This window comes from Python bivittatus, unplaced genomic scaffold (genome assembly GCF_059951505.1).
Source record: "Python bivittatus isolate LINGU-HERP-01145 unplaced genomic scaffold, Pbiv_v1 ctg000960_np1212, whole genome shotgun sequence".
Taxonomy (NCBI): domain Eukaryota; kingdom Metazoa; phylum Chordata; class Lepidosauria; order Squamata; family Pythonidae; genus Python; species Python bivittatus.
The window spans coordinates 10190867-10217331 of record NW_028277124.1 but is presented as its reverse complement, the minus strand read 5'-3'; the positions used below and the strand labels follow the sequence as shown (position 1 = coordinate 10217331).

General features: G+C 38.9%; 1 protein-coding gene across 9 annotated transcripts in view; it reads right to left on the bottom strand.

Moving 5' to 3' along the window:
* Window positions 1-26465, bottom strand: part of ARAP3 (ArfGAP with RhoGAP domain, ankyrin repeat and PH domain 3) — an 83532-nt gene that overhangs the window by 8329 nt on the left and 48738 nt on the right. For 8 of the 9 annotated variants that reach the window (XR_015794253.1, XM_088131588.1, XM_088131587.1 and 5 more), the window contains 3 exons: window positions 17064-17146; window positions 16381-16416; window positions 14021-14084 (listed from right to left, as the gene is read on the bottom strand). Coding sequence is in view for 8 of the 9 variants with exons in the window: in XM_088131588.1 (XP_087987714.1) it covers window positions 14021-14084; window positions 16381-16416; window positions 17064-17146 (183 nt within the window). In the remaining variant the exon portion in view is untranslated. Of the gene's footprint in view, window positions 1-14020; window positions 14085-16380; window positions 16417-17063; window positions 17147-23915; window positions 24541-26465 lie in introns of those variants that run through there. The other variant, XM_025166874.2, reaches the window with a different exon arrangement.

Sequence of the window (26465 nt, the reverse complement as noted above, 5' to 3'; positions counted from 1 at the left end):
AGGGGAAGGGAAGGGAAGGGAAGGGAAGGGAAGGGAAAGGAAAGGAAAGGAAAGGAAAGGAAAGGAAAGGAAAGGAAAGGAAAGGAAAGGAAAGGAAAGGAAAGGAAAGGAAAGGAAAGGAAAGGAAAGGAAAGGAAAGGAAAGGAAAGGAAAGGAAAGGAAAAAATGAATCTAAAGAAGCAGTTTCTGATCTTCTTGACAGCGGTTATAGATACATTTATATTTTACCCTCTCTCTCTAAGGGTACATCACAACTTCCTTCTTTCTATAAGCTACCCTTTCTAGTCTTCAAACCCATAAATCACAAGTTCATTTTTTTCTTTTTTTGGCAAAAAGTCCATTAAGGGCTTCCAGTCACTAATAAATGTAATTATTATCTTTCTGTAATCAAACAAGTTAATTTTGCCATCTCTGCTACTTCTGTCATCTTCACCAACCATTTCTCCATTGTGGGTATTTCAAGGTTTCCATTTTTGCACATATAAAAGTCTCACAGCAGTAATTATATATAAAAATAATCTTCACTCTTTTCTCATTGACTGTCCATTAATCCCAACAAGAAAAGTTCTGGTTGCAGTTGAATGTTATCTTTAAATTTTTTTGTATTTGAACCCAAAAATTTCTGGCTTTTTTTACAAGTCCACCAGGCATGATAAAATGGCCCTTCGTGTCCACATTTCCAACATAAATTTGAAGTACCTTTATACATTCTAGACAGCTTTTCTAGAGTCATATATCAATGGTACATCATTTTATAAAAATTCTCTTTTAAGTTATAACATAATGTAAATTTAATCTTTTTAACCACATATTTTCCCACTGTTCCATCAATATGTCATATCCAAAGTTCTTAGCCCATTTTATCATACAGTCTTTCACTTGTTATTCTTCTGTTTCAAATTTCAATTAAAGTTTATACATTTTTAGCAATTACATGTTAGTAATTTGTACTTGGTTCAACTTCAAATTCTGTCTTCTGCTGCTCAATTCCAAACATCCTATTATCTACCTCAAATCTTTCTCTTAACTGTGCAAACGAAAACCATTAAAAACTACCGTATTTTTCCATCAATAAGACGCCCCCATGTACAAGATGACCCCAACTTTTCCAACCAAAAATTAAGAAATCAATATTTTAAAGACAGCGCAGAACACATTTTTATTTAGTAATTAGGTAACATTTACCTGATACACTCGGTGGGAGGAGGTCCAACCGTCTCTCTGGAGCTCTATTTCCATGCTCTTTTGCATAACTGATTACATTCAATCATAATGTAAACTGCCGATAGCTTGTCTCTGCAAACAGACTTCCTCCAATTGGTTTGTTCAGCATCAGCTGACATCAATTATATAAGGCTCATGATTGGAGGAAGTCTGTTTGCAGAGACAGTATGGGCAGTTTCACTCATGATTGGAGGCTTGTGATTGGAGGAAGCCTGTTTGCAGAGACAAAGTATGGGCAGTTTTGCAACCGCGCGGTTCTCTCCTTGGCTTACTTCCTTGCATAAGACGCCCTACAATTTTTAGTGTAAGGATTTTAGAAAAAAGTATCGTCTTATAGTCAGAAAAATACGGTAAATCCCTCTGCAGCCAGTTGTTTCCTTGATTTTATCTTATATTCTCCATATTCCTGTTCTAACAATTCTCAATAAGTTAACCATTTTTTTTTACCTGCTGTTCCTTTCCTATAAAATGCTTCTTGTGCTGAGACCCATTAAGGCATTTTCGGGCACAGTCTGGGTTTATATCTGTTCCATATTCTCAACATGGCACTTCTAATATAATGATTCTTAAAATTTACATTAACCTTAACTTTATTGTACCATAAAAAACCATGCTATCCGAACCTCAGATCGTGCCCTTCTATTTCTAAGATCCTCTTATTTCTCAGCAGAACCCACTCTCTCATCCAGACTAAACAGCAGGCTGCAAAGTACAATTTCAAATCAGGCAGTCCCAATCCTCCTCGTTCCTTTACATCTTGAAGTATTTTATATTTAACCCTTGGCTTTTCCCCTTTCCATATAAACTTAGATATATCTTTCTGCCATTGTTTAAATGGTACATCAGTTGCCAAATAGGTATTGTTTGAAACAAAAACATCCTGGCGAAACATTCATTTTTATCACATTCTCCCCAGCAATGACAGTTGTAATTTCTCCCAACTTAACATGTCCTTCTTGGATTCATTACATGTCTTAACATGGTATAACATACAATTCATATTAGTCATAGTGATACCCAAGTATTTCACTTTTTTCTCAGTCTTAAAATCAGTTTTTTCCATCAATTCCTTTTGTTTTTTGATGTTCATATTCTTCATAAACATCTTCTTTTGTTTATTAATTTTAAAGCCAGGTAATACCCCAAAGTCCTTTAGCTTTTCCATTAATATTTCTATTCCTTCCAGAGGATCTTCCAAGATTATCACCAGGTTGTCAGCAAACGCCCATAATTTATAAGTTTCTCTTTTAATCTTTACTCCAGCAATTCTCTCATCTCACCTTATATCTCTATTCAATACTTCCAAAGCTAAAATAAATAGCAATGGTGACAAGCGGCATCCTTGTCTAGTCCCTTTCTATATCTCACAAGGTTTTGTTAGTTCCCCATTCACAATTATTTGTGCCTTTTGTGAAATGTAATCAATTTTATCTATTTGATAAAATTCTCACCAAAGTCCACAAACTCCAAAATTTTAAACAAGAAAGTCCAGTTCAAACTGTCAAAGGCCTTTTCTGCATCAAGAAAAATCAATGCTGCTATTTTTCATTATGTTGTTCCAAGTATTCCAAAATATCCAATACATTTCTAATATTGTCCCTCAGCTGTCTTTCAGGTAAAAATCCACATTGATCTTCATGAATAAAGTCCTGTAAAACCATCTTAATTCTCTCAGCTAAAATCATTGTAAATAACTTATAATCATTATTCAGTAATGATATCGGACGGTAGTTTTTTTGGTGAGGTCAAATCTTGACCTTCTTTAGGTATTAATGCTGTATAGGCTTCTTTCCAACTGTCTGGTATCTTTCCACTCTGTAAAATAGAGTTCACCATGTTTTGCAATGGTTGTAGTAGTTCATCTTCAAAATGTTTATGAATATTTGGCTGGTAAACCAACTGGTCCAGACACTTTCCCTATTCTGGCCTTTTTTATAGCTTCACAAACTTCCTTCATTGTTATTGGTCCACTCATAAATTGTTTCTGTTTTTCTGTGATCTTTGGTAAAGTTTCTTTAAGTATTTATCAACCTTTGCCAGGGAACTTTCTACTCTTTGATATAGTTTAGAATAGTATTGATGAAATATTTTTTTCCATATTTAAATTGTCTGTTAATATGGTATTTCCATCTTATAATTTTAATATCATTTTTTTCTCTTTTCTTTCCTCAGTTTATATGCCAACCATTTCCCTGGATTGTTTGCAAATTCAGAATTCTTTTGTTTTATGTAATTCATTTTTACTTCCATTTCTCTCATTGTTAACACAGAAAACTGCTGTTGTAAAAGTTTAATTTGTTGTGAAATAATTTTTTTTCTGGGGTTTTTCTTCAGTTCTTCTTTCACTTTTATCTCATCTAGAATCACTTGTGTTTTTGCTTATCTCCTTTTTTTTAGTTTGCTATTACATTGTATGAAATGTCCTCTCATAAAAGCTTTGTGTCCCAAGCCATCCTTATGTCTGTACCTTTATTAAGATTATTTTAAAAAACCCTTTTAACTTCTTTTTACAATCTTCCATTACTATTTCTTTCTATAACAATGTTTCATTTAACCTCCATCAGGAAGAATTCATTTTCCTTTTAAGTGCTAAAGTCACTGAGTTATGATTTGAAAAAGTCTTTGGTAGTATCTCTACTTTAGGATCACTAGTAGTCAAATTCTTGGATATCCAAAACATATCAATTCTTGAAAAAGATGTGTCTTTCAGAAAAATAAGTATATTCTTTTGCATCATGAGTTTTGTGTCTCCATGCATCTACCAGCTCCATGCATCTACCATGAAGTTGTCCATTACGTCAAAAAGAACTTTTGGTAGTTTCCCTTGTGTTGTTTTAATGTCTTTCTCAGAGGTTCTGCCCTTTTGTGGACAAATTACTTCATTCTAGTCCCCCATTAAACACCAGTTTTCATATGGTAAGTCCATTAATTTATCTGTAATTTTTTAAAAAGTAACGTCTTCATTTGGAGCATACATTCTCATTATTAAAGTCTTGGCCCCAGGCAAAGTAGATTCCACCCCTACATATCTACCATAATCATCAGTCAATATCAGTTCTGGTTGTAACTGGGGGTTTATATACAATACTTCATTTCTCTTTTTAACTCCCACTGAAATAAATTTTTCACCCAAATTTTTGCAAATCAAATATTTTATATCTTTTTTTCTAATATGCATTTCTTGCAAACAGACCACATCTTTTCAATTTTTTACAATAGTGAAATACTTTTTTTCTATTTTGAGGAGCATTTGCTCCATTTATATTCCACATTAGGCATTTATAATCCATATTTATGCCAAAAACGTATAGAAAAGTCAATATCAGTAGTGCTTAACGTGGTGGTCTCTCCCTCAGTTTCTTGTTGTAGCAGTTCAGACTCCAGAATGCTAGGGCTCTTTGTCGCTTCCATTTCTTCCAGTTCCCCTTAAAACTTTTATAAAAATTCTCTTGCTTTTTGGACTGAGTTAAATCTGAATCCCTGTTGTTTAAAGGTGAAGATCACTCCTTTTAATCAATCCCACCAAATGGTATCCTTTTCTGTTTAAGTTTCTCAATCAAAAAGAAATACTCTTTCTGTTTGTGCAGTATTTTAATTGGAATTTCTTTAAGTACAATCACATCTGCGTTGCTAATCTTCAGTCTGGTAGTAAAATGCTGCTGCAAAACCTGATCTCTGGTCTTCTTTCTGACAAGAATATCCCTTGGTACATTTCTTAATTTTGCAAATCATGTATTGATTCTATAAACATTATCAATTTTTGCCTTCATATCATCTTCATCTCATTCCAGAAAGTTAGTTAAAGACTGAATAACCTTTTATCTAGTGTCATCTCCAGGATCCTCTGGAACTGCTCTATGTCTCAGGCAGGATTCTTTTTCTCTCAATTCCAGTAACACCAGACAGTCTAAGTCCTTTTCCATCTCTCTGTTTATTATTTCTGTTTTACTTTCTAAATTTTCCACTATGTCATTAATTTGTTTAACTTCTCCTGTAAGGTGCTCTATAGACTTTTCAATTTTTTTTTTGTAATTTCTTTCATCTACTCTTTCATCTTTACAAACCTTTTTTTCATTTGCTCTTCAAACATAACCAGCTCACTTTTAACAGATTTGATAGATTTAGACATTAAGAAAGTAAGGATTGGTCATACTTAAGTGTCCTTTAAAAGGCTGCGTGGCTAGTGCGAGTGAACTATTTCTCCCATGACCCCCAGCCACTCTACTCACAAGAAGATCGTAAGACTTCCATCCCGCGGTCTCCTCCCAAGGAATAGCTGTCTGGGGCACAGGTGGGCAATCTCTTATTCTCTCCTTTATCCAGAAAGACTCGCTGGCAAGAAATCACTGCTGGCTAGCATTCACTTTTCTGTGCCTTCTCTGCTAATTTGGAGGCGTCTAGTATGCCATAAAACTTACCCAGAAGCCGGACTTGGCCGCATATTCTTCAGGAAATTGAGTGCTTTCTAATATATATATCTTTTTAGGGTCTTTTGTTACACTAGATAGGATTTAAAGGAGTCAGAAACACCTTTTATCCTGTATTTGCCCCTCTCACGGCCACTATATTCTATCTTCTTCTGCCATATAATGGGGTTTATAGCTCATTATAAACCAACTTATAATTTGCATTGGTCAACCTTGGGCTGCGGAGAGATCTGTCCAGACAGACACTGAACATGCCTATGATCATACTATGGTCTTCATCAACACAACTTCACAACATCATAAAAAAAATATTTACCTCATGATATGCCAAAACCATTTTCCAATTTTTCATTAAAAATGCTATGGCAAATGTATTTCCTCAACTTTTGCAATTACATCAAGAAAGGACTTCTTTACTTAAAGGAGAAATAACTGAAACATCTTTGCTGGATACCAGGTATGGGATTTCTGTTATTTCATATTTTCAAGTTATGCAATAAAGTAATATAGCCTCCTTATTATGATAGTCATTTACCCCTGTATCCTAATTGTGTATCTCCTGGGTGGGATGCAGGTATCAATATGTCGGCTTGCAAGATAGTCTCTAAATTAAAGATCTTAGCTTGTACAGAATAGTGTGAACATGCTTGGTGTAAAACTGAGCTCATGGTATACTGTCCAAAATCTGCCAAAACTGACCAGTATTTGCCATACCATTAGCAGGAATGCTGTGTGTGGCACGAGTGTGATTAAGGCTTGTACGTATATTACTCTATGTACCCCTCTACCTTACTTAAAAAGCCTTATGTGAGAGCCCCAATTAACCAAAGCCACGATAGGTGTCAGAGGCCATTTATTCATGGGCCCACTGGTGTTAACCATGGCATATGGAAGATTGCAACTTAGAAAGTAAAAAGAGTAACTAGCACAGAGCACAAATTAATGAAAGAAATGAAAGAAAAAAATAGGTTGTGTATCTGTGAAACCAAGAGGGGAGAAAAAACATAATAGATTAGAATGAAAATGGATTGATCTTATGGCATGGACTGATGCATACTTTCAGAGAAACACAAGTGTAGATTTAATTTTTAATGAAAGTGCTAAAATGTATGTCAAAAAGTATGAACTGGTATCATCGAGATTGTTTTGGATGTGTATGAAACTAAGAATTCATAGGCTGGCGATAGTTCCATGTTCTACTACAATTAATGAAGATATTTGAAAAACCAGAAATGAGTTTTGGGAAAAATTGGATAATATTCTGAAAAAATGTGATTAAGGGGTAAAATTTATCCTGTTAGGTGACATGAACAGACAAATGAAATGAGACAAGAGAGTAACTGGACCATTCAGAGATCCAAGAGTGAATGAGAATGGTGACTGTTTGGTGAGTATAGAAAAAGTCTGTTTCAGATACATATTTAAGCATAAGTCTCTTTTTACACATATGCATGACTCACGTTTTGTCATCTGCACCCCCTTGACTCCCCACTCCTGTGGATGCCCTTGGGGCTAGTTGGAACCTGCTATTGTTTTGGTTATTGATGTGCTTGTTTTTTCTGTGTATACTTCAATAAAAATATGAATTAATATTATTTTTCATCTTATTTCAAAACATGCACTTTATTCAAAACAGTTGACTATTATTCTGATATTTCTTTATTTAGGAGTAAGTGGTACCTGTTTAATTGGGAATAAGTACATACCCATCATGCCTTTCCCTTTTAGGTAAGCAATATTATGCAAAACTCTGGAAGTTTTAGCCTACAACATCTGGAGGATAGTAGATGAAGGAAGGCTGTGTAAATGTATTAAACAGTGTAATAATGAAGATAATGGGGTGTGCTGCAGTTAAGTGATTTTTAAGAATTGAACAGGGCAGTTGTGTTCACAGTGTTTTGATTACACTGGGTTTACAAAACAAAATGTTAAAAAAAACATGCTGTGCAAAAACAAATAAAGTATATTATGTCTGACGGCCTGGCACAGCATGTTTTTTGTACAAAGACATTTTGTTTTGTAAGCCTGCTAAGAAAATGGGTGGGCATCCCACAACCATAAACTACTAAATACCATTTTAGTCAAGTCTAATGTATTGTGTCCCCTTCATGGATCACTGCCTTGTCGTGGCGAAGGGGCTTGCGTAACTCAGTGAAGCCATGAGCTATACCGTGCAGGGCCACCCAAGACGGACAGGTCATGACAGAGAGTTCTGACAAAATGTGGTCCACTGGAGAAGGAAATGGCAACCCACTCCAGTATCCTTGCCAAGAAAACCCCATGGACAATGTTAAAAGGCTAAAAGATATGATGCCGGAAGATGAGCCCCTCAGGTCGGAAGGTGTCCAATATGCTACTGGGGAAGAGCGGAGGGCAATTCCAAGTAGCTCCAGAAAGAGTGAAGTGGCTGGGCCAAAGCCGAAAGGACGTTCAGCTGTGGATGTATCTGGAAGCGAAAAGAAGGTCTGATGCTGTAAAGAACAATATTGTATAGGTACCTGGAATGTAAGATCTATGAACCAAGGCAAGCTGGATGTGGTCAAACATGAGATGACAAGATTGAACATCGACATCTTGGGAATCAGTGAACTGAAATGGACGGGAATGGGTGAATTTAATTCGGGTGACCATTATATCTACTACTGTGGGCAAGAAACCCTTAGAAGAAATGGAGTTGCACTCATAGTCAATAAGAGAGTGGGAAAGGCAGTAATGGGGTACAACCTCAAAAACGACAGAATGATCTCAGTGCGTATCCAAGGCAAACCATTCAATATCACAGTCATCCAAGTCTATGCCCCAACCACTGATGCCGAAGAAGCTGAAGTTGACCGCTTCTATGAAGACCTACAACACCTTCTAGAACTAGCACCAATAAGATGTCCTTTTCATCATAGGGGATTGGAATGCTAAAGTAGGAAGTCAAGGAGTAATCAGAATAACAGGCAAGTTTGGCCTTGGAGTACAAAATGAAGCAGGGCAAAGGCTAATAGAGTTCTGTCAAGAGAACAAGCTAGTCATAGCAAACACTCTTTTCCAACAACACAAGAGACGACTCTACACATGGACATCACCAGATGGTCAATACCGAAACCAGATTGATTATATACTTTGCAGCCAAAGATGGAGAAGCTCTATACAGACAGCAAAAACAAGACCAGGAGCTGACTGTGGCTCAGATCATGAGCTTCTTACTGCAAAATTTAGGCTTAAATTGAAGAATGTAGGGAAAACCACTAGACCACTCAGGTATGACTTAGATCATATTCCTTGTGAGTACACAGTGAAGGTGATGAATAGATTTAGAGGATTAGATTTGGTAGACAGAGTACCTGAAGAACTATGGATGGAGGTCCGTAACATTGTACAGGAGGCAGCAACTAAAACCATCCCAAAGAAAAAGAAATGCAAGAAAGCAAAATGGCTGTCTGATGAGGCTTTACAAATAGCTGTGGAAAGAAGGAATGCGAAAAGCAAGGGTGAAAGGGAAAGATATAAGCAACTGAATGCAGATTTCCAGAGAACAGCAAGGAGAGATAAGAAGGCCTTCTTAAATGAACAATGCAAAGAAATTGAGGAAAACAATAGAATGGGGAAGACTAGAGATCTCTACAAGAAAATTGGAGATATGAAAGGAACGTTTAGTGCAAAGATGGGCATGATAAAGGACAAAAAGGCAGGGACCTAACAGAAGCAGAAGAGATTAAGAAGAGGTGGCAAGAATACACAGAAGAACTATACAAGAAAGATCTTAATGTCCCTGATGTCCACGCTGGTGTGATCACTGACCTTGAGCCAGACATCCTAGAGAGTGAAGTCAAGTGGGCCTTAGGAAGCATTGCTAACAACAAAGCTAGTGGAGATGACAGTATTCCAGCTGAGTTATTTAAAATACTAAAAGATGATGGTGTTAAAGTGCTGCACTCAATATGCCAGCAAGTTTGGAAAACACAACAGTGGCCACGGGATTGGAAAAGGTCAGTTTATGTTCCAATTCCAAAGAAGGGCAACGCCAAAGAATGCTCAAACTATCGCACAATTGCACTCATTTCACATGCTAGCAAGGTTATGCTCAAAATCCTACAAGCTAGGCTTCAGCAATACATGAACCGAGAACTACCGGATGTACAAGCTGGGTTTCGAAGAGGCAGAGGAACTAGAGATCAAATCGCCAACATTCGCTGGATCATGGAGAAAGCACGAGAGTTCCAGAAAAATATCTACTTCTGCTTCATTGACTATGCAAAAGCCTTTGATTGTGTGGATCACAACAAACTGTGGCAAATTCTTAAAGAGATGGGAGTACCAGACCACCTTACCTGTCTCCTGAGAAATCTGTATGCGGGCCAAGAAGCAACAGTTAGAACCGGTCATGGAACAACCGATTGGTTCAAAATAGGGAAAGGTGTACGACAAGGCTGTATACTGTCACCCTGCTTATTTAACCTATATGCAGAGTACATCATGAGAAATGCCAGGCTGGAAGAATCACAAGCCGGAATTAAGGTTGCAGGGAGAATCATCAACAACCTCAGATATGCGGACGATACCACCCTAATGGCAGAAAGTGAAGAACTAAAGAGCCTCTTGATGAGGGTGAAAGAGGAGAGTGCAAAAGCTGGCTTGAAACTCAACATTAAAAAAACTAAGATCATGGCATCTGGACCCATCAATTCCTGGCAAATAGAAGGGGTAGAAATGGAAGCAGTAACAGACTTCATTTATTTGGGCTCCAAGATCACCGCAGACGGAGACTGCAGCCATGAAATTAAAAGACGCTTGCTCCTTGGGAGGAAAGCTATGGCAAGCCTAGATAGCATATTAAAAAGCAGAGACGTCACCTTGCCGACAAAGATCCGCATAGTCAAAGCTATGGTTTTTCCAGTAGTAATGTATGGCTGTGAGAGCTGGACCATAAAAAAGGCCGAGCGCCGAAGAATTGATGCCTTTGAACTGTGGTGCTGGAGAAGACTCTTGAGAGTCCCCTGGACTGCTAGGAGGTCAAACCAGTCAATCTTAAAGGAAATCAACCCTGATTGCTCATTGGAAGGATCGATAATGAAGCTCAAGCTCAGATATTTTGGTCACCTAATGCGAAGAGAGATCTCTTTGGAGAAGACCCTGATGCTGGGAAAGATTGAAGGCAAAAGGAGAAGAGGACGGCAGAGGATGAGATGGTTAGATAGCATCACTGAAGCAATGAGCATGAAACTGAGCAAACTCAGGGAGGCAGTGAAGGACAGGAAGGCCTGGCACAATATGGTTCATGGGGTCACGAAGAGTCGGACACAACTTAACGACTAAACAACAACAACAATGTATTGTGTGATGATAGCAACTGTTTTTCCTAAAACTTCTGCCAACACAAATATTTGTAATATTTTTTTCTCTGTGTGTAAACTATGAGATCTAAAGAGTTGCTTACTTATTCTACATAAAACTTACTTAACAATATTTGCTGGCAGTACAGTTCTGAATTAAAAGCATTTTAATAATAATACATTGTTTTCCCCATCTATAAAATAAATCTCCTAATTCTTTCAAATTATTAAAAGCTATGCTACATCTCCCAACTGATACGCTCTCCTTTAAAATTAGCAAGTGGAATGAAAATGGTTTCAATCCACTGATTTTCAAGCTTTAAAATAAAAGTTAAAAAGCAATCCACTTTAAAATGGGTTCAAAAAGTTTATCAATCTACTTTACCATATATGACGATTTACTATAGTACTACCTCTAAATAAACTGATTTTCTCCCAATTTTTGTTTATTGACAGGTAAACTGCAAAGTTTGAAATATAACTTAGTAATGAAAATGTGAACAGAATAGGATGGTTAAACCCTGTTTGGCCTTATAAAAAGTTGTTGAGTTTCACTGACTATAAATCCCCAAATTTGGTTTCTACCCAGAATTTATACCAGACATTTGCACCATTTTGTCTTCCTCAGCCTATTTTTTTATCACTTTTTCAAGATGGTAATTGACATGCCACCTATAGCTCCAGAGCCCAGAGCTAACATGGAGATTTTGATTCCAAACCAAGGCCAATCTGTCTGCTGGAGTCATAGATCCATAGCAATTTATCTGTAAATCATTTTCAGAAACAAATGATGTGTTCTGTCTTTATCCTAAAACACAACACTACAAAAACGGAGTCTATCATATCAATATAAATAGGACAGATTAATAAAAAAATAATTAATAAGTCACAGCGTTCACCTAAATCAAATCACTATTTTAATTCTACACGAACACATCAGTCCTCTGGCAAGGACTGGTAAGACTGTTGCTGGTAGAGAAATTATGCTGGAAAAAAATAGCCCCTGCCCTCGTAAGAAGACAGGTTCTGGAACAAAGTCATTATACCGCAATGATGAGCAATCCATAACTATGCTAAACGCATTTGAGGAATCCATCCATTTATAGAAAGCGTTCCATATTCTCGGAGACATCAGGGCATATGAGATTAACACAATGATTTAAACAACAGGAAATCATTATCAAATGAAAGCAAAGGAACAATTTGCCACATGTTGCTTTAAAGTGTACGATGTACAGAAACATGTAAGTGAGGTATTATGCCTGAACAGGACTATAGAGAACATTATCTGAATCTCTCTCTTTTTAAAACTTATTCCTCTCAAGCCATCCTTTCTCAGAACCTCTTCCTATGACGTTTGAGACAGGCAGGGATCTTTCCCATCAGCATGATTTGCCTGTCATTTAATTGCAGTAGTCTTGTTTTTCTAATCCTCTTCCATGTAAGGGAAGAATGGATGAGAACACCACCTCAGCCTCCTGGAGCTTCTTTAATACAGCTTCAAGAGTCATGTGTCTCTACATGGATTAACAGGAAGGAATAATTGTCAGTAGACTTAATAAGTCTTGGAAGTTGTTCTATCACATCACTGATCCTCAGTTTAGGGAAACAGCACACTTCATGAACTAGTGACTCTGGCTGGTACTTATTTTTTCAGTTCTTTGAAACAGTGAGTCATGACTACCGCAACTCCTTGTCTTCTTGCAGCTTCTCTCCTGCCCTTCAGCAAACGACAGTCTTGTCTCCTATTCCTCAGAGTTTTTTTTTGTTTTCCTTCCCCTAAAGGCTTAAAACCAGTTTCTTCTGCAAGAGCCTGTTTTTTTAGTTCCAGCAGTACAGAGTATGTTCCACATCTCTCGCTTTTGATAGATGCTATTGTCCATTGAAAGTGTTCCTTTGTTTGATTGTTAATTATGGAGAGTTGCTTTGTCTGTCAGTTCCTGTCATAGCACCAGCTTTTTCTGATCTGTAAATATTCATTTCATCGCCTGAAGTGTGGCCACTCACTATTCCAATTCTTTGATGTTTTCTTCAAGGACTTGCTGCCAGTATAGCCAGGTTGCTTTCAGACAGGAACACAAGCACTCTATAAGCCCTGCAAATTATGACTGCAGAGGCCAATCTAAGTCCAATCGATCTTCACCTTCATTTGTTAAGGTTCTGCCTGTAGAAGATTTTTTACTTCTTTTCTCAGGCTCTTAGGTTAGCTAATTACCACAGTCCATTTAAGAGAGAAAATTTGTTAAGAACTCCCCTGGTGAACTCCCCTGGCTAACTCTTGTCTGTCTGCCCTTTTCACTTGCAATGGGTTTACTCTCTGGGACTGGTTGTCTTATTTTCCTCCTATGTCACAATATGAATTCTGTAATGGATAACCAGCTGCCCTTGTAATTAGTAGCTATTCAGATAATGACCTTTACAGCTGAACACATAGTCCCTGAGAAGATACTGCTTCTCTGGTCACTCTCCTCTATTCCTTGCCTCTTCCTCCTGTTGAACTATATTGGTAAATTGCTTTTTGCTCTCCCTGTTTACTTACTTAATGAGCCATCATAACTAGTACTCAGTTGCTACTCAAAGGAACAGACAAACATAAATCTGACCTTTCTCAATTCTCCACACTTCCTGATTAACCTTCAGGCTGACCATTTTTTGAGGAAAAGAATGTCAAAGCGTGATTTCATTGCAAAACATCCAAGTTAGAATTCATAAAGAGATCCAACTATTTGCAGCAATTTACATACACAAGAACAACTGCATATGTAAAGTGAAAGGGAAATATTTATTTCTGAGTCTTCTGTTTTCATACTTGAAATCTTTTGATGTGTGACTAGGATTGATTCCCTCCATGGCCCTCCTTTTCTGCAGCAATTAAAAGTACATTTTATTAAGAAAAGTGTAAGAACAACCTAAATTCAGCAAAACTCCTTTCTGGAGATGAACCAGCACATTAAAGCTCCAACTATCACATTAGCTTTATAGTCAATCATGTATATTTTATTAATAGGGCACAACTAATCAAGTATGTTCCTTTTTTCCATTACTTACCTGAGCTTTCAGAATGCTAGTAATCCAGTCCCATAGCTCAGATTGCCCTGTGCATGTTAAGTACCTACAGAACAAACATTGACAATTATTGCCAGTTCTGGTGATCTTTATCCCATTAACTTCTCTAATTCAGCAAAGGGCATCGCATTCACCAGAGCAGCTAAAAAAAGTGCCTAGTTTTTCCAGTGGAACATGAGAAGTGTCCTGCTGGATCAGGTCATAAGCAGCATTTTCTAAGAGCAGCCATCCAGATGCCTCAAAAATTAGAAAGCACGGCACGAAGAGGATAACTATTGCTGTTCCTCATCTCTAGGAACTCATGAACAGTGCTTATTCCAAAAATAAAAATATTAAAACTTGTAGTTAAAACTTTCTTTCACTAAGGATTGAAGGAAACTTACCCAGTGCTATCAAACTCCAAAGGTGAAATAGCTGAAAAGCAGTAACAAGGAATTTCTGAAAGTGATTAGAAAAGGAAGTATGCAAACTCAGTGTCCTTTCAAAGGTGCTGACCAAGATTTGAGCAGGATGGCTATTCCTCATCTCCCAGAGCTCTAAACCTGCCGTTGCGAGAAGCAGCTATCTGGCACACTTGTGGGAGATTAAAACTTTGATTTTAGAAAGTTACAAATAGTAATGGTTCAGCTAAATTTGAAATAAGATTTTGGAATTAATTATAAAGAACCCTTCCCATGGGAAAATGCTTTTGTTTTGATTAAAAAAAAACATAGTAAGACTTAAAAATTGGACACTAGAGGGAACTAAAGATTACAATTAAAGGAGAAGAACACATAAACTAGACTTAGAGTTACAGAATGAAGCAAAATATTCTAACATTGGACATATTGAAGGATATTTTTGAACAGTGGACTCAGAAGTTAATTTTAATAGTGTCAACAGAGACATCTGCCTCTATGGAGAGACTATGTCTAGAAGATGTTATGGAAGAGGAACAAGTTCTACCTGACAAGATTGAGACCGAGTTGAAAGTGGATTTACAAATGATAGACTATAAGAATGACATGGTAAAAGATGCTACATTGGACATACAAAAGAAATTGGCTGATGTTTTAATAATTAGAAGGGATATACAAACAATAAATCAAGAGAGTGAGCAAGATAATTTTCCTATACTGGATGTACAAAAGAGGCTTGTTAAATTTTTGAAGAATCTTGTAAGGGACAAAGAAAAAATGAAAAGAAATCAAGTTCTAAGACATTAGACTAATTCTAAGTCCATTAGACAATGGACTAAAAATTAAGATTGTTAGAAGTAAAAGGAAGGAATATAAATTTGGTTTATTTGATTAAGGTTAAAATAGATTATGTTGTCATCTCTGGTAACCCTAAATGGACTTTTGCTGATACCAGGACTGGAATAACGATGCTTTATGGATTTGTTTATAGATAAGAAATGGGATATGGTAAGAAGAGATCATTTGCTATATTTTAAGAGGAGGTGAATTACTAAAATTGTTTATACTTGTGATGAAAGTGAGAATCATTTTTTTATATATTTCTTTTCTTTTTCTTTATTATTTTCTTTTTTCTGTTTTTTTCTGCACCTTCTACTCTTTCTTTTTATTCTTCCATCTTTTTTTGTTTGTATTAATTTTTACTGTTGTAGTGATAATCTTTAATAAAATTATTATTTTTAAAAAAGGAACTCATGAATATCATTAGCCCTGGAGAAGTTGTAATTCTTCCATGTTGAACCTATCAGGGAAACTGTGCACTTAAATTTCTTTAAACTCTGCTACCACAGAACAATAAACTACAATCCTGGAAGTAGAAAACAGTACACTAACAGTCCCCATCTGTTAAAGTTGTATATTTACTATTTACACTGCCTACCTCCCCGAGGTTACCTGACGGGCTTAGGAGAATTACGTCACCAAAGTCTTTCATCCATAATGGAAACAATCCAAAGCTGCGTGTTAATTTTTGAATGGTGGCACCCTCAGGTTAAAATGCAGCCAATCAGAATCAGGTAAAGTCATCATCTGCCATTCTAATATGGAGACCAAACAGTATTTATGAACTCTATTGTCATTCCTTCCTTCAGCTTTTCTGTGCTTGAGATAAGAAAAGTACCAAGAAGGAAAGAACAAACTGAATGGTAGGAATAAGCATGATCAGGATTATTTGGGTCAGTGTGACAGAGAACAGTCTTGGATGTGCAGTGCATGACTCAGGTGCCAAAGCTATCTGGAGGCTGCCCAACCTCAGAACTTTTTGTAAATAATATTGGGTTATAACACACTGTATTTTTTAAGTGTATGCTTAATTTTAGGTGCAGAATTACATAACTTTAGGTTTATATTCACTTCATTGATTGTGTTTTTGTGAAAGATACTCACAATTGCTGTTTTTGAAGAATCAGAGTAAAGCCCCATCTGTAGTGGTGAGAAATAGAGTAAGATTAGAATTTCAACAAATTAGTGAGCCCAAACTAAACACATCAGGGGCAATTCTGTATGTACTTAAATAAACAACTATACCCCAGAGACCTGTAGCCCATAAACCACATGCTCTCTGTTCCTGAGAGGGGCAGTACTGTTGACAGCAGTTTGCTGCTTTCCTTTCTTTCTTTTTGCGGAGAGGCTGGAGGGCTGGAGGGCTGAGACAGGGTCCTTGAACCTTGCGGGTAATTAAGACATTAATTTCACTCCCTAGAACTACCCTCTGCCCCCAAATCATGTTCCTGCTTGGGACATGCTTTAAGGTGCTTGACCATCTCCTGTGCTGCATAGGCAAAGCAGAAAGGCAAAGCTTGGTTCTAGGGAACAGAAAAAACAGAGAAGCTAAGAACGTGCCTCAACAGAGGAATGCAGAAACTTTCCACATGCCTTCTTCCCCTGAGTGGTTACTTTGTTTCATTTCAGGTATTAAATTGTGGCAAATGTATACTTAGGCTTCTGGGAAGAAGTGGGATTTATTATGCTCTGTGCACAAACCTAAAAAGAGTATTAATTAGTGCTAGGACAGTTTTGACATTCAGATATCAACCGAGCTGTAACTCTTGCATCTGAGAGCCACTTGCCGTGAAGGTGGTTTCAGTTTTTTTCGGATCCCCAGGTAAACCTTGGCCATATCCAGTAGCCACTCTCGTTCTGGCTTGACACTCTAGAGGTATACAATGGAAAGACAATCCTCAATTCACAGATATAAACCAGTATTATTTTGTACACCTTTATTTCACTATATCCAGGACATTTCATTAGGCAAACTAGTATTAAGCCTTAATGAACTGGAACTATTTTTTTTTCTATACAAGCTCACCTGAAATAGCTTTGGTCACTTGTTACCATTGTAAGTGCAATCTAACTTACTATTTCTATAGTACAGCTTCATATACATAATTTCGTCATATTCCTTAGAGAAACTTGGTATGACAGATCAGTATTATTATGCCAATCCAATGAAAACCTAAGGCTACTTTCTGGGTTCATGGGAAAGATGACAAACTAGGGACTTAAGTTTTCTATTTCCTAATTTTTATCTACAATGCTCTCGCTGTGCAATAACTTAGGGCTATTTTACCTGGGCTAGAAGCATCCAGATGACCACTACATGTCAGCAGAAATACTGAAAGCTCCAACTCCCTATCTAGTGATGATCCAGATTTTTGCAGCCCCACTTATAAACTCTCTGAATCCTAAATGGGCTTTGGGACCTAAATCTTTTAGGTCTAATACTAAAGACAGAGCTTATAGTTGTCATGGAAAAATCAGAAGATTTTTTTTTAATATTAAGGAGAAATAAGCAACAGTTTATTCAGTTATCGTTGTGTCCCATCTTTAGAACAAAGAGGAGCCCCAAACAATGGGAATACAAAGATTTTTATAGAAGCTGAAAGCTATCTGGTAAAAATCCTAGGGATCTGATTCATTGGAAAATTTGGGGAACCTAGGCAGGTCCTTGCCTGGGGTTGTTGTGCTAGGCAAAAATCGCACTTTCAGGAGCAGCTGCAATGCTGGGAAAGTCCATTGTTAAGGAGATGAAATGTTGAGGTAATCAGCCCATGTCCTTGACCGAGGATGGAATGTAGGGGCTTCTCTATGTTGCAATTCCCCTGTTAGGGCTGCCGGTGGGCTGTACTGTAAGTGAAGCTTCTATTTGGTTTTAATGGGACTGCAGGGGACTCTGAAGGATGGTCATTTCTGGGTTTGATAGGATTAGCACAGTGAGAAGCTGAGTTTGGCCCTGGTCACATCTGCAAGGCAGGGAGGAAGGGGGTACAGACTTAATTTTGTTTGTTATATTTGTTTTCTCTGCCATAATAATAACGAGCCATGATTTGGGCAAGCATAAATAGTTTCTCACTTTGAAGTAAGCATGCATCCTCCTGTAAACATCTAAAGCTAGACCTGAAGATTTGCAGAGCAAATGTGAAGGTGGATTGGCTCACATTTGAGCCTATCATGAAACCACTACCTCTCTTCCTAGGAGGAGGTCTTTGCCAAATATAGATTAGATGTTTTTTTTATTACCCCTATTAATCAACTTTTCAAAGAAATAAAAATACAGTACAGGTGGCCTCAGTATCTGTGATTCCATGACTCATAGTTTTAAAAATCCATGGTCACTAAGGAAAACACCCCAGACTTTTAAATCCATGATTAAAGTGTTTAAGTACAGTGGTACCTCTACTTATGAATGCCCCTACTTACAAAATTTTCGAGATACGACCAGCTCCGGCCCCAAAAATTTACCTCGATGTGTGAACTCTGCCTCGAGGTACGGCCATTTTTCCACCCTGACACGTGGTCCGCAGCCATTTTTCCATCCTGACACGTGGTCTGCGGCCATTTTTCCGCCCCTGACACGTGGTCCGCGGGCATTTTTCTGCCCTGCCGCGCAGCACGCAGGCGTTTTGCCGCCCCGCCGCGCCCCTGACGCGCAGCGCGCGGGCACTTTTCTGCCCCTGATGCGCGGCACGCGGACACCAGAACAGATTAACGGTAATTACATTGAACCTTATGGGAAAATTTGCTTCGGGGTGCGACCAAATTCGGAGGGTGGAACGGATTAACCGTATTTACATTGAACCTTATGGGAAAATTTACCTCGACTTGCGACCAACTCGACTTGCGATCAGAGTCATGGAACGGATTCAGTTCGTAAGTAGAGGTACCACTGTACTTGTGGTTTTTGTCTTTTTTCTCAGGCATGCACAAAATGACAGGTGGGATTTTGTGCATGGATTTGGTCCTTTTTTCAATCTTGTTTTCTATACTTTTATTATCCATGGTTGCTAGTTGGAACAGAACCTTCACAAATTTATTTATTTATTTAATTAATTAATTAAATAATTTTTCAACCGCCCATCTCCCCCCAGTGGGGAAACTCTGGGCGATTCACAACAAACATTAAAACATAAAATATATGAACACATAAAACCTTAATTTAAAACATTACTAAAAAGAAGAAGGAGAGACCAAGAGGATGAAAAATCTGAGGCTGAAGGCAGAAGGCCTCTATGGGGCTAGCCATCCCCACGCTTGAGGTATTCCCACCCCACCCCAGGCCAGGTGGCAGAACCAGGTCTTCAAAGCCTTACGGAAGGCCAGGAGTGAGGGGGCCAATCGCACCTCCGGGGGCAGGATGTTCCAAAGAGCAGGGGCTACTGCAGAGAAGGCCCACCTTCTGGACCCCACCAGTCGTTCTTTCACTGAGGGGGTCTGAAGCATGCCCTCTCTGTGTGATCGAGTGGGACGGGTTGAAGTCATAGGGGAGAGGCGGTCCCTTAGATAACCTGGTCCCATGCCATGTAGGGCTTTAAAGGTGATAACCAACACCTTGAATTGGACCCGGAAGCAAACTGGCACCCAATGCAGCTCGTGGAGCAGAGGCATTACATGGGCCCTCCTTGGGGCACCAACAATAGCCCATGCGGCTGCATTCTGGACCAACTGTAGCTTCTGGATACTCTTCAAGGGTAGCCTCATGTAGAGCTCATTGCAGTAGTCTATCTGGAGATAACAAGGGTGTGAGTGACTGTTTGAAGGGCATCCCAATCCAGGAAAGGGCGTAACTGATGCACAACCCGAAGTTGTGCAAAGGCCCTCCTTGCCACGGCTGCTGCCTGCTCTTCAAGCAGGAGCTGTGAGTCTAGAAGGACCCCCAGATTACGCACTGGGTCTGTCTGGGGCAGCGCCACCCCATCCAGCACCAAAGATGACAAAATCCCGGAAACAGAGGAGCCATTAACCCACAGCCACTCTGTCTTACCAGGGTTCAGCCGAAGCCTGTTGTTCCCCTTTGCTCTTACAGCCTCCAGGCACTGTGAAAGGGTGGCCACAGCATCACTTACTTCACCAGGGATGGAGATGTATAGCTGCGTATCATCAGCATACTGATGATACCTCACCCCATGATGATGGATGATCTCGCCCAGCGGTTTCATGTAGATGTTGAAAAGGAGAGGAGAGAGAACTGAACCCTGTGGCACCCCACAAAGGAGGGGCCGAGGATGGGACCTCTTGCTCCCTATCACCACCGATTGGGATCGGCCCCGGAGAAAGGAGGTGAACCAGCACAAGACCATGCCGCCCACCCCCAATTCCCTGAGCCATCCCAATAGGATACCGTGGTCAATGGTATCGAAAGTTGCTGAGAGATAATGAGGGCCACATCTATAAAGCATGCATGCATAAAATGTATTAAAAATAAACAAACTTATAGAACATAAGGGTTTGTTGGAAGATATTTTGCAGATCATCTAGACCAAAGCCCTATCTGGAAGAAGATTGCTACTATACCTTCCCTTGGCTATAGTACTACTATGGCTTCCCCTGTATGCATAACTATATTGGTATAGACACACACACATCATACATACATACATACATGTAAGGCCCTTGAAGAAAACAGAAGATTGGACTTATTGTGAGGTTTCTTTTTTTACTGTGGTTGCTTCTTCCACTGCTCTCTGCGACAGGAGCAAAGAATGTTTTTTGTAGCCCCTAGGAGACAGTAGAGAGCAATCTCATAGCCAGTTAAGGTCCTGACAAGCAACATTAGTAAGAGCTCCACAGTGTAGGACAGAAGAAAGGTAGGTGTAATAGCACCTGTTAGGGAGATGACTCCTCCCTCAGGATAAAACACTTTTCTTCTTCATGGGAGGAGGTACCTTGATACCTCCCATCCATGGGGGGAAAAGGAACTTCACAATAAGTCCAATGTTCTGTATTCCAGCTGTGGCTGGAGGAACTAGCTAGGACCTATCAGAGTGGCTCCCAGAAAGATAGGAACTACTTGCTGTGCAGACTTATGAATGAGACACTAATTGTCATAGGACTTATCTCCACAAGATGCCTCAGCCAAGACCTGTGAATTAAGCTTGTAGTACTGCACAAAAGAAGAGACCAAGGACTATGTTGCTGGCCTACCAGTATCACTCAGTGGAGTATTAGTAGAGAAGCTGCCAAGGTGACTGCATTCCTAATGGAGTGGGTCATGAAACCTATGCAGGCAGCTGCAATTATAGCAGAGAATTATGCAGGCTTTGATCCATCTGAATTCATGAAAGATATCTTGTTGCGGGGGAGGTTTGCTGGGAAGAGACAAAGAGGCAGTCTGACTGATGCCAGTCTTGGTCTTCTTGAAATAAGTCTGATAACTCTTTGGACATCAAGTTTACACATCACTGCTTTTGGGGGGTGATGTCTAGAATCAGGCAACATAATTACAGTATAAGCATAGGCTCTGTGCTCTGTGAAATGGACAAGAATATGGAGTCTGTGTGTAAGACCACTGACTCTGAGACAGTCACACAGTTCCTCCTTGACCAATATGGCTGGCAGTTCTGATACCTGTCTGGCTGATGTAACTACAAGAAAGTCTATTTTCTAAGTGAGAAATATGGTTTCCACTGAGCAAAGAGGGTTAAAAATCAGACCCATCTGGAACTGGGCAGCCTCCTGAATCTAAATCAATCAATCAGTAAGTGTCACTCCAGTAGCCTACCTGGTTTCTAAGGCCAGGTAGCAATCCCAGGACAGAAATCTACGAGCAGGAGTGGCTTTATGCAACTATCTCTAGGTGTGAAGATGTACAAAGATGAATGAAACCTTGAACCCTCAAAAGGCTGATGCCAGCACTGAGACCAGACGCTTTCAGTTACATCCCTTGGGTCACATCCCCTTCCTCTTCCTCCAGTAGCAAAAGGTTTGTCACCTCTCATAAATCTGACTGTTGAAACACTGCAGTGGGCTAGTGGATGGAGGCAGCTTATAGCCAGGAGTAGCAATGCACTGCCAATCAAGCTCCATGCAACCCTGTGTCTGAGTGAAACTGGGCTCCCAGTTCTGACAGAGAAATCCCACAAAGGCTCATGAATGCCTGCACCATCTCAGAAGTACCAATGTCTTTTTGCCCAATAGGGAGCCACTGAGATGACTTCAGGTACATGTGCAAAAGGTAAGCCAGCAGAGAGCAGTAGGAAGGCACAGAGGAACCCTTGAGCCATTTTATATTTAGGGCACTCTAAGCTAAGGCTCTCTCTGTGGGGACCCAAGAGATGTTCTGGCTCAGGTTGTGGTGAACAACAGTGTAAAGTTGCCTACTGAAGAGTGACAAAACTTGCAATGATTTTGTAAGTTCACAGCAAACAAGTAGGGACAAGACTGGGCTGCAAATGCTATCAAAAAGGAACCCATTGATTGGGGGAATTGCTGGATTTTCCTGTCCTTCTCTTCAGGCTCCTAGTGAACATTAAATAATAACAGTGTAACAGGCAAGAGAATAAATTCTGAGACTGAGATCTCACAAGACAAGGATTTCCCCCAGAAATGCAAGCAATTAGTACCAAATGAGCTCACAGAGGAAAAAAACCTGATTTCTGCATTTAAACCCATGTCTTGTGGAGCTCTCATTGTTTCCAGCAACTGCAGTTCTTTGCTCAGTCATGTGTAACCTTATCTGATGCTATTCATGTTTAACCAGATCTGTAGTCTGTAACCTTGGGTTGTTTCTGGTTCTTCCATGTACATTTCTTCTTCTTGATCGTCTTATTTAGCTTTTTTTTTTTTTAACATACTTCTGTTTGATTGATAATTTGATTTATCTTTGGCTCTTAAGGGGTTCGTTGCTACTAGGATCAGAGGAGAGAGCTTGCCAAGGACTACTTACTTGATCCAGTGACAGACTCTAGATTGAGGGTGGCCTATGTGATCATTGGGGGAATGGAAAATCATACAATCACAGAATCATAGCATTAGAGGAGCCAATTTAGGCTACTGAGTCCAACCCCCTGCTTGGTGCAGGATTCCAGATTAAAACATCCCTGATAGATGGCTATCCAGCACCTATTTGAACCCATCCAGTGAAGGTGTCACCACCACCTGCCTGGGAAATCGGTTCCAGTGTTGAATTTTGTATTGGCTGAAAACTTTTTCTAATGTTCAATCAGAATCTGCTTTCCTGTAACTTAAATCCATTATTCCATGTCCTACACTATGGAACAAAAGAAAATAGGTCTTGATATTCTATGTGGTATTCTTTCAGGTATTTGAAAAGTGTTATCATATTCCCCCTTCAGTCATCTTTTCTGAAGGTCAATCATACCCAGTTCCTTTGATCCACTTTCATAGGACTTGGTTTCTAGTTTCTTGACAATCCTCATTGTACTTCTCTGAATCTGTTCCAATTTCTCTGCATACTTCCTAAAATATGGCGCCCAGAATGGTACACAGTACTCAAGGTAAAGTCTGGCCAAGCAGAATATAGTAGAACATCTAATTCCTATGGTTTGAAAATTATACTTTTGTTGATGCTGCCTGAATTGCATTTTTATTGCATTTTATACTGTTTTTATTGTATTTTAACTATTTATTTTATTTGTATTTTAACTATGTATTTTAACAAATATTTATTTGTTGTTTTTATTGTAAATCGCCCAGAGTCACTTCCTTGTAGATCAGTGGTGGATCCTTGTAGATCCTTATAGATCAGCGGTGTCTAAATTCGAAATATAAATAAATAAATTTGCCTTTGTAACAATATCACACCACTAGCTTATATTCAATTTGCAAGCAACTACAACTGCTTCAAGATTTTTTTCAGAAATAGCATAAATCAGCCAGGTGTCTTCCATCCTATACTGGTACATTTGATTTTTATTTCCTAAGCAAAGAATTTTATTTCCCAAGTGCCTCTGATAATTTTCATTCTTTTAGTCCTTTCCTTTAATCCTCAAGATCATCGTGAATTTTGTCTTCCAGGGAATTTTATCTTCCTCATGAATTTTCTTTGTCTTCCTCATGCTTTTCTCCATGACACTGCTGTCTCCCCTGTTCTTCAACTCCCTCAGCTCTCCAAGGAGACTGAGGACAACCAACTAATCCTGAGGAAGTCACATGAGTGGCTTCTGCTGTCATCTACATGGCTGTTGAAGATGACCCTTGGGGAAAGTCACATGGGCAGACCTCCTGATGTGACGACTGCTTGAATGGCAGGTTAGGGTTAAGGTTGCTGCTACTTGCAGGGTACAAAAGAAAATTCTTTGGGCGTAAGTCCTGCAACAGTGTGAAAAACCATCCAGCTAAGGATTTTCAGCCACAAAAAGTCTCATGAACAAAGGACAAGAATTCAGTTTGCTTTAATGTAGAGGCTAATACTCCCCTCCCAATTCACTCCTGACACACATACCCCATTGCAGTTAGAGCTATTTTAATGCCTAATTCCTGAGTGAGAAGGCATTTTTGAGGGGTGGTAATATCTGGACACTAATGGGCAATCCCTTCCCTTCTGAAACCAGCAGCTCTCCCTTCACCAAATCAGGAAGCAATTAGGCATCAAAATAGTCTCCATTTATGAGTGATGGGGAATTTTTCAGGACTGTGGTCTCCTCCCCAGTTGTAACTACCTAATGAGGGCATAAACATGCTCTAGCAACATTTTTTTTCAGCTATGTCTCCATGATACTGCCCTGTCTCATCCCAGCCCATGACTGAGAAAGGTTTAAGTCTTCCTTAGCTGTACTGGTGTTAAAGTAGTCCTGTCTCCCTTATTCTGGCATTGTCCAAGGCAGCCTCAAGGAGTATACAATGCTTTAGGCTTTATCACACATTACCTTGGAGGAAAGTTGGGGGATTGGTAGTTACTGGGAACAGAGGCAATAAAGGCAGGATTGGCAGCAGGTACAGCAAATTAAAGGCTGGCATAATTTCTGCTGATTCAACTCAGCAGTGCAGAAGGGCCTATGTGTATGTGAAAGAGTGAGTGAATTGAATGTGTGAGTGTTCCATGCTAGTGCATCACATTTGCCAGACACTCAGGATGACCATTATTTTCCTTTCATTAGGAAGTAATTTGTCTTTCTGTTCTACTTCCTGCTTCTCTAAGTGAGGGCCACAAGGGCATCTCATCTCTGCTGCATATTTGATAAAACACCTTCCCACTCCCCACAGGGCCATTAGCATTAACTATCCTATGGAAAGGATCCTAGAAATATTGTTTTTAAATAAATTGTGCATTTTTATTTATAATTGTTTATATTGCTTGTGAATCACTTTGAAAGGAAAATTAACATAACAATAACTGTAGCAAAATAAAATTAGATTTCAATCTGTAATGCCTTATCCAAGTTGTGAAAGATGGATTGATGAAAATAAGCTAAAAGTGGAACATTATTTTTTGATGGTCCCTCTGCTTCAAGATTATGGCTGCAACATGTTTTGGATAAGGTTATATGAAAGATTTGACTCATACAGTAGCTGGGGAGAGAGATGTTAACTGATCTGTGTTTAGAGACTCAGTCGGTAAAGTAAGAGTGCCTTTACCAGCTTTGACCAGAATACTTGTTACCCTTTTTCTTGAAAGTGCGAAGCCTTATCATAACAATTCATGGTTTTATCACTATTGAAATGTGTATAGAATGCTGATGTCAGGTTGTTGGCTGGAGCTGATGATCATAATCTTATTTTATTTACACTTGTTACTTTAAAATAGTAATTCCAAACTATAAATAATTAAAATAAAAATAATTAGAGATGTAGATATCTAAGATACTGCCTTAACGTACATTCAGGAATGGCCTTGCTCTGGGTGCTTTTTGATTATGGAATCAAGAGAGAACTTGGGCCTTTTAGTTCTGATACTGATGCTACAGAATGCTTAGAATCATAAAATTGGAAAGCAGACATTTAGGCCACGAGAGCCATCCAAATTACAGCATCCCTAACTACTGGCTCTCCAGTATCTATTTGAACACATCCAGTTAAAGGGAAACTACCACCTCTCTGGTTAATTAGTTGCACTTCTGAATTTATTGTTAAGATTTTTTTTTTCCTAACATCCAGTTGGAACTTCCTATAATTTATTATGCTATGTACTGTGGAATGATAGAGAACTTCTGGTGACATCTTTCAGGTATTTGAAGAAAGCTATACTATCTGTCTTTGTTTTTTTTCTCAGAGCAAACCATTTCCAAATTCTTTCA